This window comes from Mycena indigotica (genome assembly GCF_014461135.1).
Source record: "Mycena indigotica strain 171206Taipei chromosome Unknown Mind.scaff0013, whole genome shotgun sequence".
NCBI classification, from domain to species: domain Eukaryota; kingdom Fungi; phylum Basidiomycota; class Agaricomycetes; order Agaricales; family Mycenaceae; genus Mycena; species Mycena indigotica.
This window is the reverse complement of record NW_023503012.1, coordinates 1,763,016-1,775,454: the sequence shown is the minus strand read 5'-3', so window position 1 is coordinate 1,775,454 and position 12,439 is coordinate 1,763,016. Positions and strand designations below refer to the sequence as shown.

Sequence of the window (12,439 nt, the reverse complement as noted above, 5' to 3'; positions counted from 1 at the left end):
ACGCGACCATGGCCAGCGTCAGAAGCGCCCTCTGCGCGGCCACGATTGGCTGCTGATTACGAGGCGTCCAGATTGCGCCTAGGTGCAGGAGCGTGGGGGTCCGACTTCACAGTTCCCGAAGGCATCCCCCCCCCGCACATTGGCTGTTGGGGGTCTCAGAGGCACCGAAAGCCATGCCAAAGCAAGTCTGTGCGCGCAGCTCACACTGGAGGTAGCTAGCGCTTGACTGGGGGAGATTTGGCATCATCACATGACTGGACGATCAATCGGCGATTTCGCCCGACCACCCGGCGATTTTGCCCTACTCGGCGATTTCGCTCTGCCCAACGATTTCGCCCTACCCGACGATTTATCGTCCGTCGCTCATGGTTGGTGATCATTTCCCTGCAGGCACAGTGGGGAAATAACAAGCCCACTTCTCCGCCTGCAGCTGGTGCGTTACATGTGTCATCGCGCTGCCCGTCCCGTCCGGGTGCAGGCCGGACACTGGCCATTTGGGGCCGCCTGCTGTGACTGCTGACCCGGAATCTGGCTAGCGTTTGTCACACATAGGCGGGCATTGGCGTTGACCACGGGACTGAAGTTGGGAGTTGGGGGTTTCTCGTTAGCCAGCAGAGTCGACGAGAAATCGCCTTATCCAGGTGAATTCGGGCGAAAACTTAAGCAACAAGTGAATTTATTTAATGTTGGTCAAAAAATGTATTGGAATATTTGAAATTTTCCAGGTCAAAAAATTTATTAAATAGTCTAATATTTTCCGTATCAGAAAACTCATTCTACTATTCAAAGTGTTTTATTATGTCTCTCAGGCCTAAAAAAACAGTTAATAAACTCAACTTTTTCCACTTGAAAACATTTGTTCCAATAGTTTACATTTTACAATACATTTTCTCTTGGTCTCAAACCTAGTAGAAAAGCCCAATGTTTTTAGATGACTTTATAACTAAAGAACATTTATAGTAATACTTACCATTTGTAGCACTGAAATACCAATTTGTAAATTTTGGATTGTCCAATAAATTTTTCTCTGCTGAAAACTTGACCTTTTTAGTCCAGTTTGTATGATGAAAACATTTGTTAAAAAACCTTTGTCTCTTCCCACTAACGTTTCTGCGCTCAACATTTTTGAAACGCGGCTGTGTCTTGACCCTATACCGGTACCGCAAGTCTTCAAAATGCCACGTCGCGCCGACTGTAAAACCGCCGGTGACTACGCGCCTTCCGCAAGTCGCACACGCATCACATCCCTGATGCGCCAAATGCGACCTCTGTCGATCACGGATGCTCGGGAGCGCGGAGAGACGGCTAATCATAACTGGTGATCTCAATAAAAAAGAAAGTGGCCGTTTCCCTCCTCGGTGATCCAGCAGGAGACTTCGCATATGGGCGTGGCCAAACGGCGTGGGCCTGCGCCAACGGGCGTGCACGCCCGTGATGGCGTGGGCGGGCGTGGGACACTGTGCGGAGGCTACCTCCTGCTCTACGCTGCGTGAAGTGACGGCTCTATGACCGTCATGTAGCGGTCGCTTATCCGCAACACCCCACCAGAACGCATCAACATGTGTTGATCACCGTCAACCACGGTGCCAAGCAGGTACAGAGCACCCAGATACTTGGCAAACCACTCCCCCATCGACCACTTGGGCCGTGCACAGACTGTGCGCAGCTGCTTATGTCGCAAGGTGTTGGATTGTAGGCGAGGACACCGACTATCGCCAAGGGCTTCGGACCGGGCCGACCGAGGCGATTCGGAGGGCCGGAGGCGGACATTGGCTTGGCGTCTTCGCCTTCGCGTCCGCGTCGGGATCGGCGGGAGTGGTAGAGTTACAAGTGCTCCTCAATCTACTTGCCAGCGCTGGGCCCAGTCGGTGCCGCCAGTGAGCGCTTACCAAGGAGCGGCCAGCCGATGCGCGGCGGCACCGTGCGCCTACCGTCGGTTGGCCTACGGATGGGAGTCATGGGACGGATTGGCGGCCACCGAGGCACGTAGGAAAAGCAGACATATAACTCTGCCACCTTCGGACAACGCTCAGAAGGTTAGTCGTATGGAAGCCCACGCCTGTTTGTCGGGCGTGCCAAGCAGGACAAACGGGCGTGCCAAGCCGACCGATGGGCGTGGCACGCCTGATGGACGGGCGTGGGCTTTGATCGCCCGCCAAAACCCACGCCCACGCCCATCCACGCCTGTTGGCGCAGGCCCACGCCCATCGGGCACGCCCAAAAGTGCACTCTCATCCAGCAGGTATACGTATTCAAGCCGCGGCATTACGCCTTCTATAAGCTGTGATTCCTGTATCATCTGCATCCGCCACAGCAACTTGCTATTTTTCATAATCCCTCCACGAACTGCACCCACCGGCCTGCGGGGCCGAAATTCCCTGCGTCTTCCAGCTGCTTCGGCTCCGGCCAGTGACTGCCCTGCGCCCAGGTGTACCCCGGCCCGGAGTACATCGCCAATTCATCGCCATACACTTGCGGATAGACGGCGCGTGGGTGGTACTCCTGCATCATCACGTCCAACGCATTCCATGGCTCGTGATCCATCGCCAGCCCGATCTCCGTCGTCTCCCACGACCCGTCAGGGGACTCCTGAGCATGGGCATGCGAGGGAACATAGTAGTCGTAAACTTCCTGCGGCGCAGCCAATGGTTGCTGTGCTTGCCGCTGCTTGCCAGGCGTATTCACCGCCTCCGAGATCTCCGTTGCCGCGCTGGCCCGCTCGTCGGCCCCCACGATGGGCCCCAGCCCCGACAACGCCAGGAAGTCCGCCTCGTCCGCGAGCAGCTCGTTGCCCGACAGCTGCATCTGGATTTCCGGCAGGTGAAGATTGACTCGGCTTCGCGGGTTGGACACCGATGGCGCATGGACAGAGCAGAATATGAACGTTGCGGTATTCCGCAGGCGGCGAAGAATGCCCTGAAAACCATCGTTAATTGGCAATCGCACCCATTGGTGTGTAAACGCACCAAACTACCCGCGGCGGCCCCCATCCCCTCTGGCCCTCCACCCATACTGATACTCAGCTCTTTCGTATGCGCGGCCCCGCGCTCCACAATATGCGTCGCGGCGTACAACTCCCGCAAGGCCAGCGGGGCAATGGGCGAGGTAGGACACTTGGCCACAAGCGAGCCCACTGTAAACTGCAAGACCTTGTGAGTCAACATAGAACGCATGGATTACAGCGACTTACAGCCGCGTTGATCACTGTAGAGATTTTCAGCTGGAGCACCACAGGGAATATCCAACGTACAGCTTTTCCACACAACCCACCACCGATTGAATTGCTCTCCGTAGAGCTCAAAAGAACGCACGTCGTGCTTGATGACGAGCGACGCCCCGCGATAGGCCGCCAGGTAAGACGCGGCGTAGGGCGTCGACAGCGGGTCGTGTGGTCCCGTGCTTGAGTTCTGTGACGGCGGCCGGGAGAGCGCCTGGACGAATGCGTGACGGTGGATGGATTGCATGACTAAGGCGATTGTTAGATGGGCAGATCCGCTGAAACGACGCACTGTTCCCGTAGAATCGCGGCAGTATACGCGACTCGATGTACGCCCGGTACGTCGTCGGGTCCTTGTCGAACCGCAAGCTATAAAACAAAACATGGCCTTAGCGGGTGCGGAAGAAATATTAATGACATAATACCCACTTTGACTGATAATGCTCGCAGTCCGCTCTGCTGGTTTCGATAAACTTGCGCAGCCTCTTGTCCATGCCCATGACATCTTCGTACGACCGATTCTGGACACATGAGTAGCTGTGCGCGATCGTCGCCGAAACTTCGTGTGTGAAGCGGTATTTCAAGCGCAGCCCTGTTGTTCGATGCTGAGCAAAATGAGCCCAAGGAAAGTGAAGGACATACAGCCGGGAACGGTCCGGCCGTCGCTGCCTTTGGTGATCTGCAGGTCTTCAGGATAAGAGCATGTAATCTCGTCGGGCGAAATGGACAAAGGGCGCGATGAAGCAAGTGATTGGTACGTTTCGAAGGTGAAAAGCTCCCAGAATATCGTCTGTTTATGGTCAACTGCTGATAGACTGTATAAGCAAGGGACACGTACTTTACGGGTCTGCGCCACGTCGTGTTCAAGGTTGGTATAGGTACTTTCGCGGTCTAAACAAAGATGGTCAGCAGTGATTCAGTGCTTATCATGATTTTTTACGCAATCGCAACTGTGAAACTGTTAAAGCGACAACAAGAATATAATAACAGCGGTTTACCTTCTTCGCGGATGCCACAGCAAAACTAACCATGACCCAACTCGCATTGTCGCTGTACTGTCTCCCACCAGTTGCATGATATATCCCCATCAAAGCGAAGGCTTGCACCGTCTTGATGCCTCGCTCTACTCTCTCAGGATCGTTACCCGCCAGCTCGGCAAAGTCGGGGTCAAACAGCACATCCGCATGGGTTCCAGGCCCAGTTTTCCGTCCGCCCAACGCGGAAGACTGCGAGAATTCGATAACCAGCGCGGCGCGGCCAGCGTCGAAGAGGGTATCCGCCTCGGCGCTATACGCGGGGAGTCCATCTATGTCCGCTAAGGAAGCCAGCGCAAGGACGAAGAAAAGTATCCCCAAGGATCGACCGTCGACTCTGGCTAGCTTTCCATTCGACGTGCTGACCCTGCCTGCCCCTTGAAGATAGTCGCGATAACAGTAGACTGTGTCCATTAGGGTGTGGGCATCCTGCGGCGAGATAGCGGCGCAATGCCAGGAGAGAATTCGCTCGTACACATCCAGCACGGAAGCGGCCCGCGTGCGGTCGGGAAGGTACTGAAGTATAAGGGCGTCCAGCGCATAAACACGGTCCCAGGCTGGCGTGAGATACGTGTGGCTATATCTCTGGATACGGAGGAAGGGGAATCCGAAAGTCATCGTGTCGAAAGGGTTGAAGGATGGGTGATGATCCGACGAGGATTGAGAAGATAAGAAGGCCTGTTAATTTAATTTGAGTCCCAACGCAAGTGGAGGGTGAGAAGACGCACGGAAACCCCACCAGTCGGCCCGTAGTACCTCGGCTCGCCCTTTCCACCTGAGCTTATCGCTAGCGCGCCAAATGACTCTCCCAGCTGTAAATCCTCTTTCTCCGTTTCTTTGTCTGGTCGTTCACGCGAGCTCTCGCTCCCGTCGTCCTCCGCATCAAACTGTTTGATTTTCAAAAGCTCCGGATCCCGTAAAAGCGGGTGTAATTCCCCATCTGTTGAGGAATCGTTATGCGCGACTGCAATGGCGCGTTCGAGCTGGGAAATGCGGTCGCTCATGGTGCGCAGAACAAGGGTCAGATGTGTTGACGGCTTGTCCCGTGTTTGGCGTCGCCCGCGAGGTGTCGTTTGCGACTCTCCTGCGGAGATTTCAGAATACAAAATGCCCGAAGAAGGGAGCAAGTGGGGGAAATTACCCGACGGACAAATATCCGCTTTCCCTCGCCTCACTACAGTGAGTGGTCAGTTTAGATGACTGAACAAGTAGTAAAAGACACTCACCGCAGGAGGAACAAGGGATCTTCCGGTCGCACCGAAGTCTTCGCCTACGTAGAAAAACTAAGTTAACCCTCAGGCTGCCTTAATCAGACGGAGTGAATACCGTTGGCATTCAGCGCAGGACATCTAAAAAAGCGTTAGTGGCAGAAGATAAGCAATAGCAGCGAGCTCACCAGCCCCCTCGCACGCTTCATCTCTATCACCTCGGCGCTCGAAAGCATTTGCATTTGAAGCGACGTCATCGTTGTTTACTAGTATGCGGGTGCTTGACTCAGCAACTGGAGTTTGGTGATAGCGGATAGTGTTTTGCACTGTTCACAGGTGTTATGAGCGTGGCCTCTCAGCTACACCAGCTGCAATGAGCTCCACGACGCAAAGATTGTTATCCCACACTACCGCAGCTTGTTTGGCCCCCGGTCGGCGTCTGGACGGCAGTCCTATTGCAACATTGATTCATCAGCAGCATGCAAGTGCGGGAGCGGAACCGATAGCCAAACCTGGAGGGCTTCGCGTGGCAGCGGCGTGGGTGTCGAGAGAGAAAGCGCGCCGGCGCTGACGTGGTGCCGATCTCGCACGTGCGGGCCGTCACGCGTGACACGGGACACCGCTTCTCTTTTTCACTCTCTTTGCACTCTCTTCAAGGGCTTCCTGTGTTCGGCCATTGAAGATGGACCTTAGACCATCGCTCTCCCAGCCTCCATATTCTCCGAGGCAGCTTGCACGATTGCGCCACGGCCCACGGGCCATGGGCCACGTCTTTGGTCCGGACTCGGAGAGCTACTCAGGCTGTAGCAGCCACTGCCAGCCAGCTACGACACATTCAAGTATCTTCCCCGCCAATGATACTCACTCCAGGCTGTGCGGCTAACAGAATCACAGATAAGAAGCCGGTAACTTGAAACGACTACTCACACCGGATTTGGTAAAATATCCCTTGAAGTAGAAACTGTGCTAGATTCTGGTAGAATCTAGAACCAAATCAACCTATGGAGATTTGCCCAAAATATACATTTTTGAAACTGAGAATGATTTTAGTCAAATATATACTAGTTTTAGGCAGTCTGAGATGAAAACTATCTATGGGACTGAAACTATGCCTGAAATGGTTGATATCTGTGCACATATATTTGGTCATGATATCACGCACATCAAATGTGGCGAAAACTGACAGTGAAACAAAGGATTTCACTGACAGTTTCAGCACAGATGATACAAAGGAAATCAGCAGTGGAGAAATGCACATAGATTCTCTTTGTTTCTATTTACATTTCTCCACTGCTGAAACTGTAGATTTACAGTACAATGAAATCATTGTTGAAATCTCAAATTTATTCATGCCAGAAATTGTGATTAAAACTGTCAGTATATACATTGGAGAAATTGTAAGAGATATTGTATGTATATCAGTGACTTGAGGGTCAACCCTCAAGTTAACCCTCAAGTCAACCCCAAGGGTCTGATCTCCGGGTAGACCCTACAAGTTCAGTCTCCAGCTACATATTTAAATACATAATTAGCATGAATGGGATAACAACTTTGTAATGACTTTACACAAACTTTCTAATAAATGTTACCAGATTGTAGGGACCCTTAATACATGTTACTATTCAGTTTAGACCTATGCTTCAAGGTCAATGGTTGAGTCAGAAAATGCAAATTACTGACCCAACCCTGAGTTTTCAAAACAGTGGTAGGGTCATATCTTAATGAGTTCTTATCCGTTCCTAACATGTTATATATGAGCAGGAAGGTGTTCAATTGGCCTATAAACTGGTATTCAACATAAAGTTCATTGTATACAAAACCACAGACTTTATTACAAAATACATTTTGACTATTAGATTGTTAACCCAATTACTTGATGGTTTCTAGGCTGTTCATCAAAAGTTGGATATGGTCAGAAAGGTATTTCCAAATTCTACAAACTTGATTTCAACCCTGATATGGTTGATTACAAAACCACAGACTTTCACTACAAGTCAAGGTTTATTGAATTGACTTCAAAATCCAAAGTCAACCAAATGACTCCATATTGCACATAGTAGTAGAGCTTCATTGATTGAGTAAGTGTTCAGTTCAAACCTATTCAAAATTTATGATAGTTGACTCACAAAAGGTGAAATACTCCCAAAATATTGGCTTTGTTAGTTTAGGGCTAGCCTGGCTCAAATAGTATTAACACTATATTGTTGTGAATTTCCCCTTCCTGTTCACTGCTTACCACTTGTATGATAGAGCACAGGTACAGGTCTGGGTCTGTTTAACTTGACTCAGACCCTGACCCTGACCCTGACCCTGACCCTGACCCTGACCCTGACCCTGACTGTCAGGGTTCAGGTTGGGCTGTGCCAGGCTTCTCTTGAGAAACATGTACCCAGAACAGAACAGATGAATTGTCGGGCCATAAGTATGGCGGGCGGGTTCAAGTCGAACCAAAAGGGCCCGTTAAAGTGGGTGTTAGTGTCAAGGGTCAGGTCAGGTTGACAAGGCCCAATGAGTCGGTGTTGACTCAGTGATGTCTCCTTGCATAGGGTGAGGTAGTATAATAGGTGATCTAAGCGATAAAGTACAGTGTATACTATTATACCTTATATATGCCCTGCTGAGGGGTGATCAGACACCCTTGGCCTCCCCTGCTCCTTCCTATATCCCTGTCTCTGGCTGCAGAGAAGATGATTGCACATCCCTTGCAGGCCAGGCACTACTCCTAACATCCTAGCACTCCTTCCTGTTCCTTCATGCTGCAAGTTGGGCTCAGCGCAGGCCCAACACATCTTTCCTGGTCATGTGCTTCCCATATATACATTTCCCTCTACTGTGGTGTCTGTTCCTGTCATCACATCCTGTGTGTTATGGGCCCTTGGTGGCCTGATACCAGTGCCAGAGAGGATAGGCCAGGTCTTATCTGTGACACTGATCCTACCTAACCCTGACCCTACTGGGTAAGGTTGACTTGATCTAGGTTAACCCTCATGTCATATTTGATACAATTCAAAAAGCTCAAACAATCATTATTATATACTACAATTAGTATTTATGAGCCTTCTTGTGTTCCATCCTGGTCCTCTTCATTGTCCACATTTTACTTTTTTCTAGAAAGCATGAGTGGGGGGTTGAAGTGGCAGGGTTTCATGTTAGAATGCACAAAGGAACTGAGAGAGGTATATACTAACCTCATTCATCATATGCATATCTATATGTACAAGATGAGGGTAGAGTATAAGTCAGGTAGGGTTTGTTATAATCAGAGTCAGGGTCAGGGTATACTAACCCTGACTCTGACCCTGAGACCCTGACCCATGCTCTACCCCACCAACTTCTGAACCTGGCTGTTCAACCCCAGATTTGACCCGCAGGTCCAGACGGACCCTAGGGCTGAGCTGGTGGCAAGAGTGGCTATCATTGATGTTTGGTAGAGAGGTGTTACACAAGGGTTACAGGCATATGCTCATTGAGTCATTTGCCAGTGGTGCTCCACTCAGCTCCACATTACCTTTTTTGGGTAACAGCAGAAATAAGGAAAGTCAAGACTGCCCTGACCCTGACCCTGATCCTACTTAAACCTGACTCCATTAGGGAAGGTTGACTTGATTTCTCTCTATACAAGAAGGCATCAATGACTCACTAGGCTCTAACAACTCAACTTGACTCAGCATCTGTTCTGTTCCAGGTCCATGTTTCATAGAAAAAACTTGCATGGCCTGATTGATCTAAAGCCTGATGTATCCTTTGCTTTCCCACCATCTACCCTCTGTTTCATATTGATTATGATAGCTTTAATAACATTACTGTTGGCACTAGGGCTGCCGAGTCTGGGTCTTGAGAGAAAGGCAGACCCTGACCTTAACAAACCCTGCCCCTTCTGTGTATAGGTCCAACCAGGTCTGGGTCTCTGGGTCAGGGTCAGGGTCAGGGTTGGTGTACCCTGACCCTGAACCTGACAAACCCTACCTGACTTGTACTCTACCCTCATCTTGCACATATAGATATGCATATAATGAATGAGGTATATACCTCTCTCTCAGTTCGTTTGTACATTCTAACATGAAACCCTCTATCACTTCAACCCTCCACTCTTGCTTTCCAGGAGAGTAAAATGTGGACAATGAAGAGGATCAGGATGTAGCGATGGCGGTATCCGGTTTGGCCTTCCAGTTTGAAGCTGAACTGGACCGAACCAAATACCGTGTAGGGTAGAGCAGAGGTCAGGGTCAACTCGCAGGGGTTTCAAGATAGGGTCTGTCAGGATCAAGATACACCAATTCTTGAATCCGGCCAAACCCGGACCCTTTCTGAATCAACCTGGAGGGTCCAATAAGTTTTTGTGATTTAATAATTTCCTATCTAAATATGTTTTACGACTTTTTAAGAGACAAAAAAAATCAGATGTCACTCAAGTCACTCAAGTGACATGTGACATATGAGTAGATTGTATTCAATATCCTTAAATTCTTGAGGAATAGGCTACATATACTATATCTGAGCCAATATCATATAGTAAATTGTATATTATGTTGAAATTATTGTTCCAAATACATCTTCTGCTTCCCTGTCTGCAACCCGTGGGTCAACCCAGACCCGGTTGGACTCGTATCCAGAAGAGTCAGGGTTAGTCAGGGTCAGGGTCAGGGTCAGCCTTCTGAGACCCGGACCTGTGCTCAACCCTACGAATGCGCATTTAAGTTCAAAGTGTAAGGCCTGTCCTCTCCAGCACTGGTATCAGGCCACCAAAGGCCCGCAACACACAGTATGTAATGACAGGAACAGACACCCTAATAGGGGGGAATGCACACATAGAAAGCACGTGACCAAGAAAGATGTGTCAGACCCAACACTGACTTTAATGGGCCCTTTTGGTTCGACTTGAACCCGCCCGCCATACTTATGGCCCGACAATTCATCTGTTCTGTTCTGGGTACATGTTTCTCAAGAGAAGCCTGGCACAGCCCAACCTGAACCCTGACAGTCAGGGTCAGGGTCAGGGTCAGGGTCAGGGTCAGGGTCAGGGTCAGGGTCTGAGTCAAGTTAAACAGACCCAGACCTGTACCTGTGCTCTATCATACAAGTGGTAAGCAGTGAACAGGAAGGGGAAATTCACAACAATATAGTGTTAATACTATTTGAGCCAGGCTAGCCCTAAACTAACAAAGCCAATATTTTGGGAGTATTTCACCTTTTGTGAGTCAACTATCATAAATTTTGAATAGGTTTGAACTGAACACTTACTCAATCAATGAAGCTCTACTACTATGTGCAATATGGAGTCATTTGGTTGACTTTGGATTTTGAAGTCAATTCAATAAACCTTGACTTGTAGTGAAAGTCTGTGGTTTTGTAATCAACCATATCAGGGTTGAAATCAAGTTTGTAGAATTTGGAAATACCTTTCTGACCATATCCAACTTTTGATGAACAGCCTAGAAACCATCAAGTAATTGGGTTAACAATCTAATAGTCAAAATGTATTTTGTAATAAAGTCTGTGGTTTTGTATACAATGAACTTTATGTTGAATACCAGTTTATAGGCCAATTGAACACCTTCCTGCTCATATATAACATGTTAGGAACGGATAAGAACTCATTAAGATATGACCCTACCACTGTTTTGAAAACTCAGGGTTGGGTCAGTAATTTGCATTTTCTGACTCAACCATTGACCTTGAAGCATAGGTCTAAACTGAATAGTAACATGTATTAAGGGTCCCTACAATCTGGTAACATTTATTAGAAAGTTTGTGTAAAGTCATTACAAAGTTGTTATCCCATTCATGCTAATTATGTATTTAAATATGTAGCTGGAGACTGAACTTGTAGGGTCTACCCGGAGATCAGACCCTTGGGGTTGACTTGAGGGTTAACTTGAGGGTTGACCCTCAAGTCACTGATATACATACAATATCTCTTACAATTTCTCCAATGTATATACTGACAGTTTTAATCACAATTTCTGGCATGAATAAATTTGAGATTTCAACAATGATTTCATTGTACTGTAAATCTACAGTTTCAGCAGTGGAGAAATGTAAATAGAAACAAAGAGAATCTATGTGCATTTCTCCACTGCTGATTTCCTTTGTATCATCTGTGCTGAAACTGTCAGTGAAATCCTTTGTTTCACTGTCAGTTTCGCCACATTTGATGTGGTGATATCATGACCAAATATATGTGCACAGATATCAACCATTTCAGGCATAGTTTCAGTCCCATAGATAGTTTTCATCTCAGACTGCCTAAAACTAGTATATATTTGACTAAAATCATTCTCAGTTTCAAAAATGTATATTTTGGGCAAATCTCCATAGGTTGATTTGGTTCTAGATTCTACCAGAATCTAGCACAGTTTCTACTTCAAGGGATATTTTACCAAATCCGGTGTGACTGTACTATTCCAATCAATTAGTCCTGTCACGGTCACATTGACTTTTTTGGCCGAAAATTTTCTGCCTGTCACAGGTCACAGTGAATTTCTTTGGTCCCAAACCGTCCCAAAATGGTAATTTCCAAAAAGTTCCGCGCCTATTGGCGCGCAGAACTTCCATATATAGCAGGAGGTCACACCAAATTCAGCCCTTGGCTGAATTGCACATTTCTGCCACATGTGTCACAGGTCACAGGCCCGCAGAATTGAATGAAATAGTACAGTAGTAGTACTAAGTAGTATTCAAGTTGGTACTGGTGATACTAATAGTCTACTACAGTTTCGATCGATGCCAGGGCAACGGGGGCGCAACGCTCGCCTACACGCCGTCCCAGTCGTGGTGCGCATCCTCGCGGAGCAGCGCCACATCGAGGCACAATACAAGCGGCCCGGAGGCGGCGCGGGGTGGGCGTCGCTGTCGGGCGCGGAGGAGAAGCGCCGGCTGCGCCAGCACGAGGAGCGCCTAGGTGTGGCGAGCCCCGGCCCGCTCTCGCCGGCGTCGTTGTCGTCAGCGGGGATGCAGCGCGGCTGGAGCACGCGCACGGG

At 49.0% G+C, this 12,439-nt stretch overlaps 1 protein-coding gene across 1 annotated transcript; it reads right to left on the bottom strand.

The window, feature by feature from the left end:
* Window positions 1–2,328: 2,328 nt before the first annotated feature.
* On the bottom strand, window positions 2,329–5,716 carry MIND_01280200 (Zn(2)-C6 fungal-type domain-containing protein; the record flags this gene model as incomplete). Its single annotated transcript, XM_037369273.1, has 15 exons — window positions 2,329–2,916; window positions 2,967–3,140; window positions 3,191–3,204; window positions 3,251–3,466; window positions 3,510–3,586; window positions 3,647–3,809; window positions 3,860–4,007; window positions 4,056–4,108; window positions 4,158–4,167; window positions 4,216–4,929; window positions 4,980–5,335; window positions 5,393–5,425; window positions 5,478–5,521; window positions 5,578–5,600; window positions 5,648–5,716. The coding sequence occupies 15 exons, from the start codon at window positions 5,714–5,716 to the stop codon at window positions 2,329–2,331; spliced, it is 2,682 nt and encodes an 893-aa protein (XP_037214479.1).
* Between the last annotated feature and the right edge of the window lie 6,723 nt (window positions 5,717–12,439).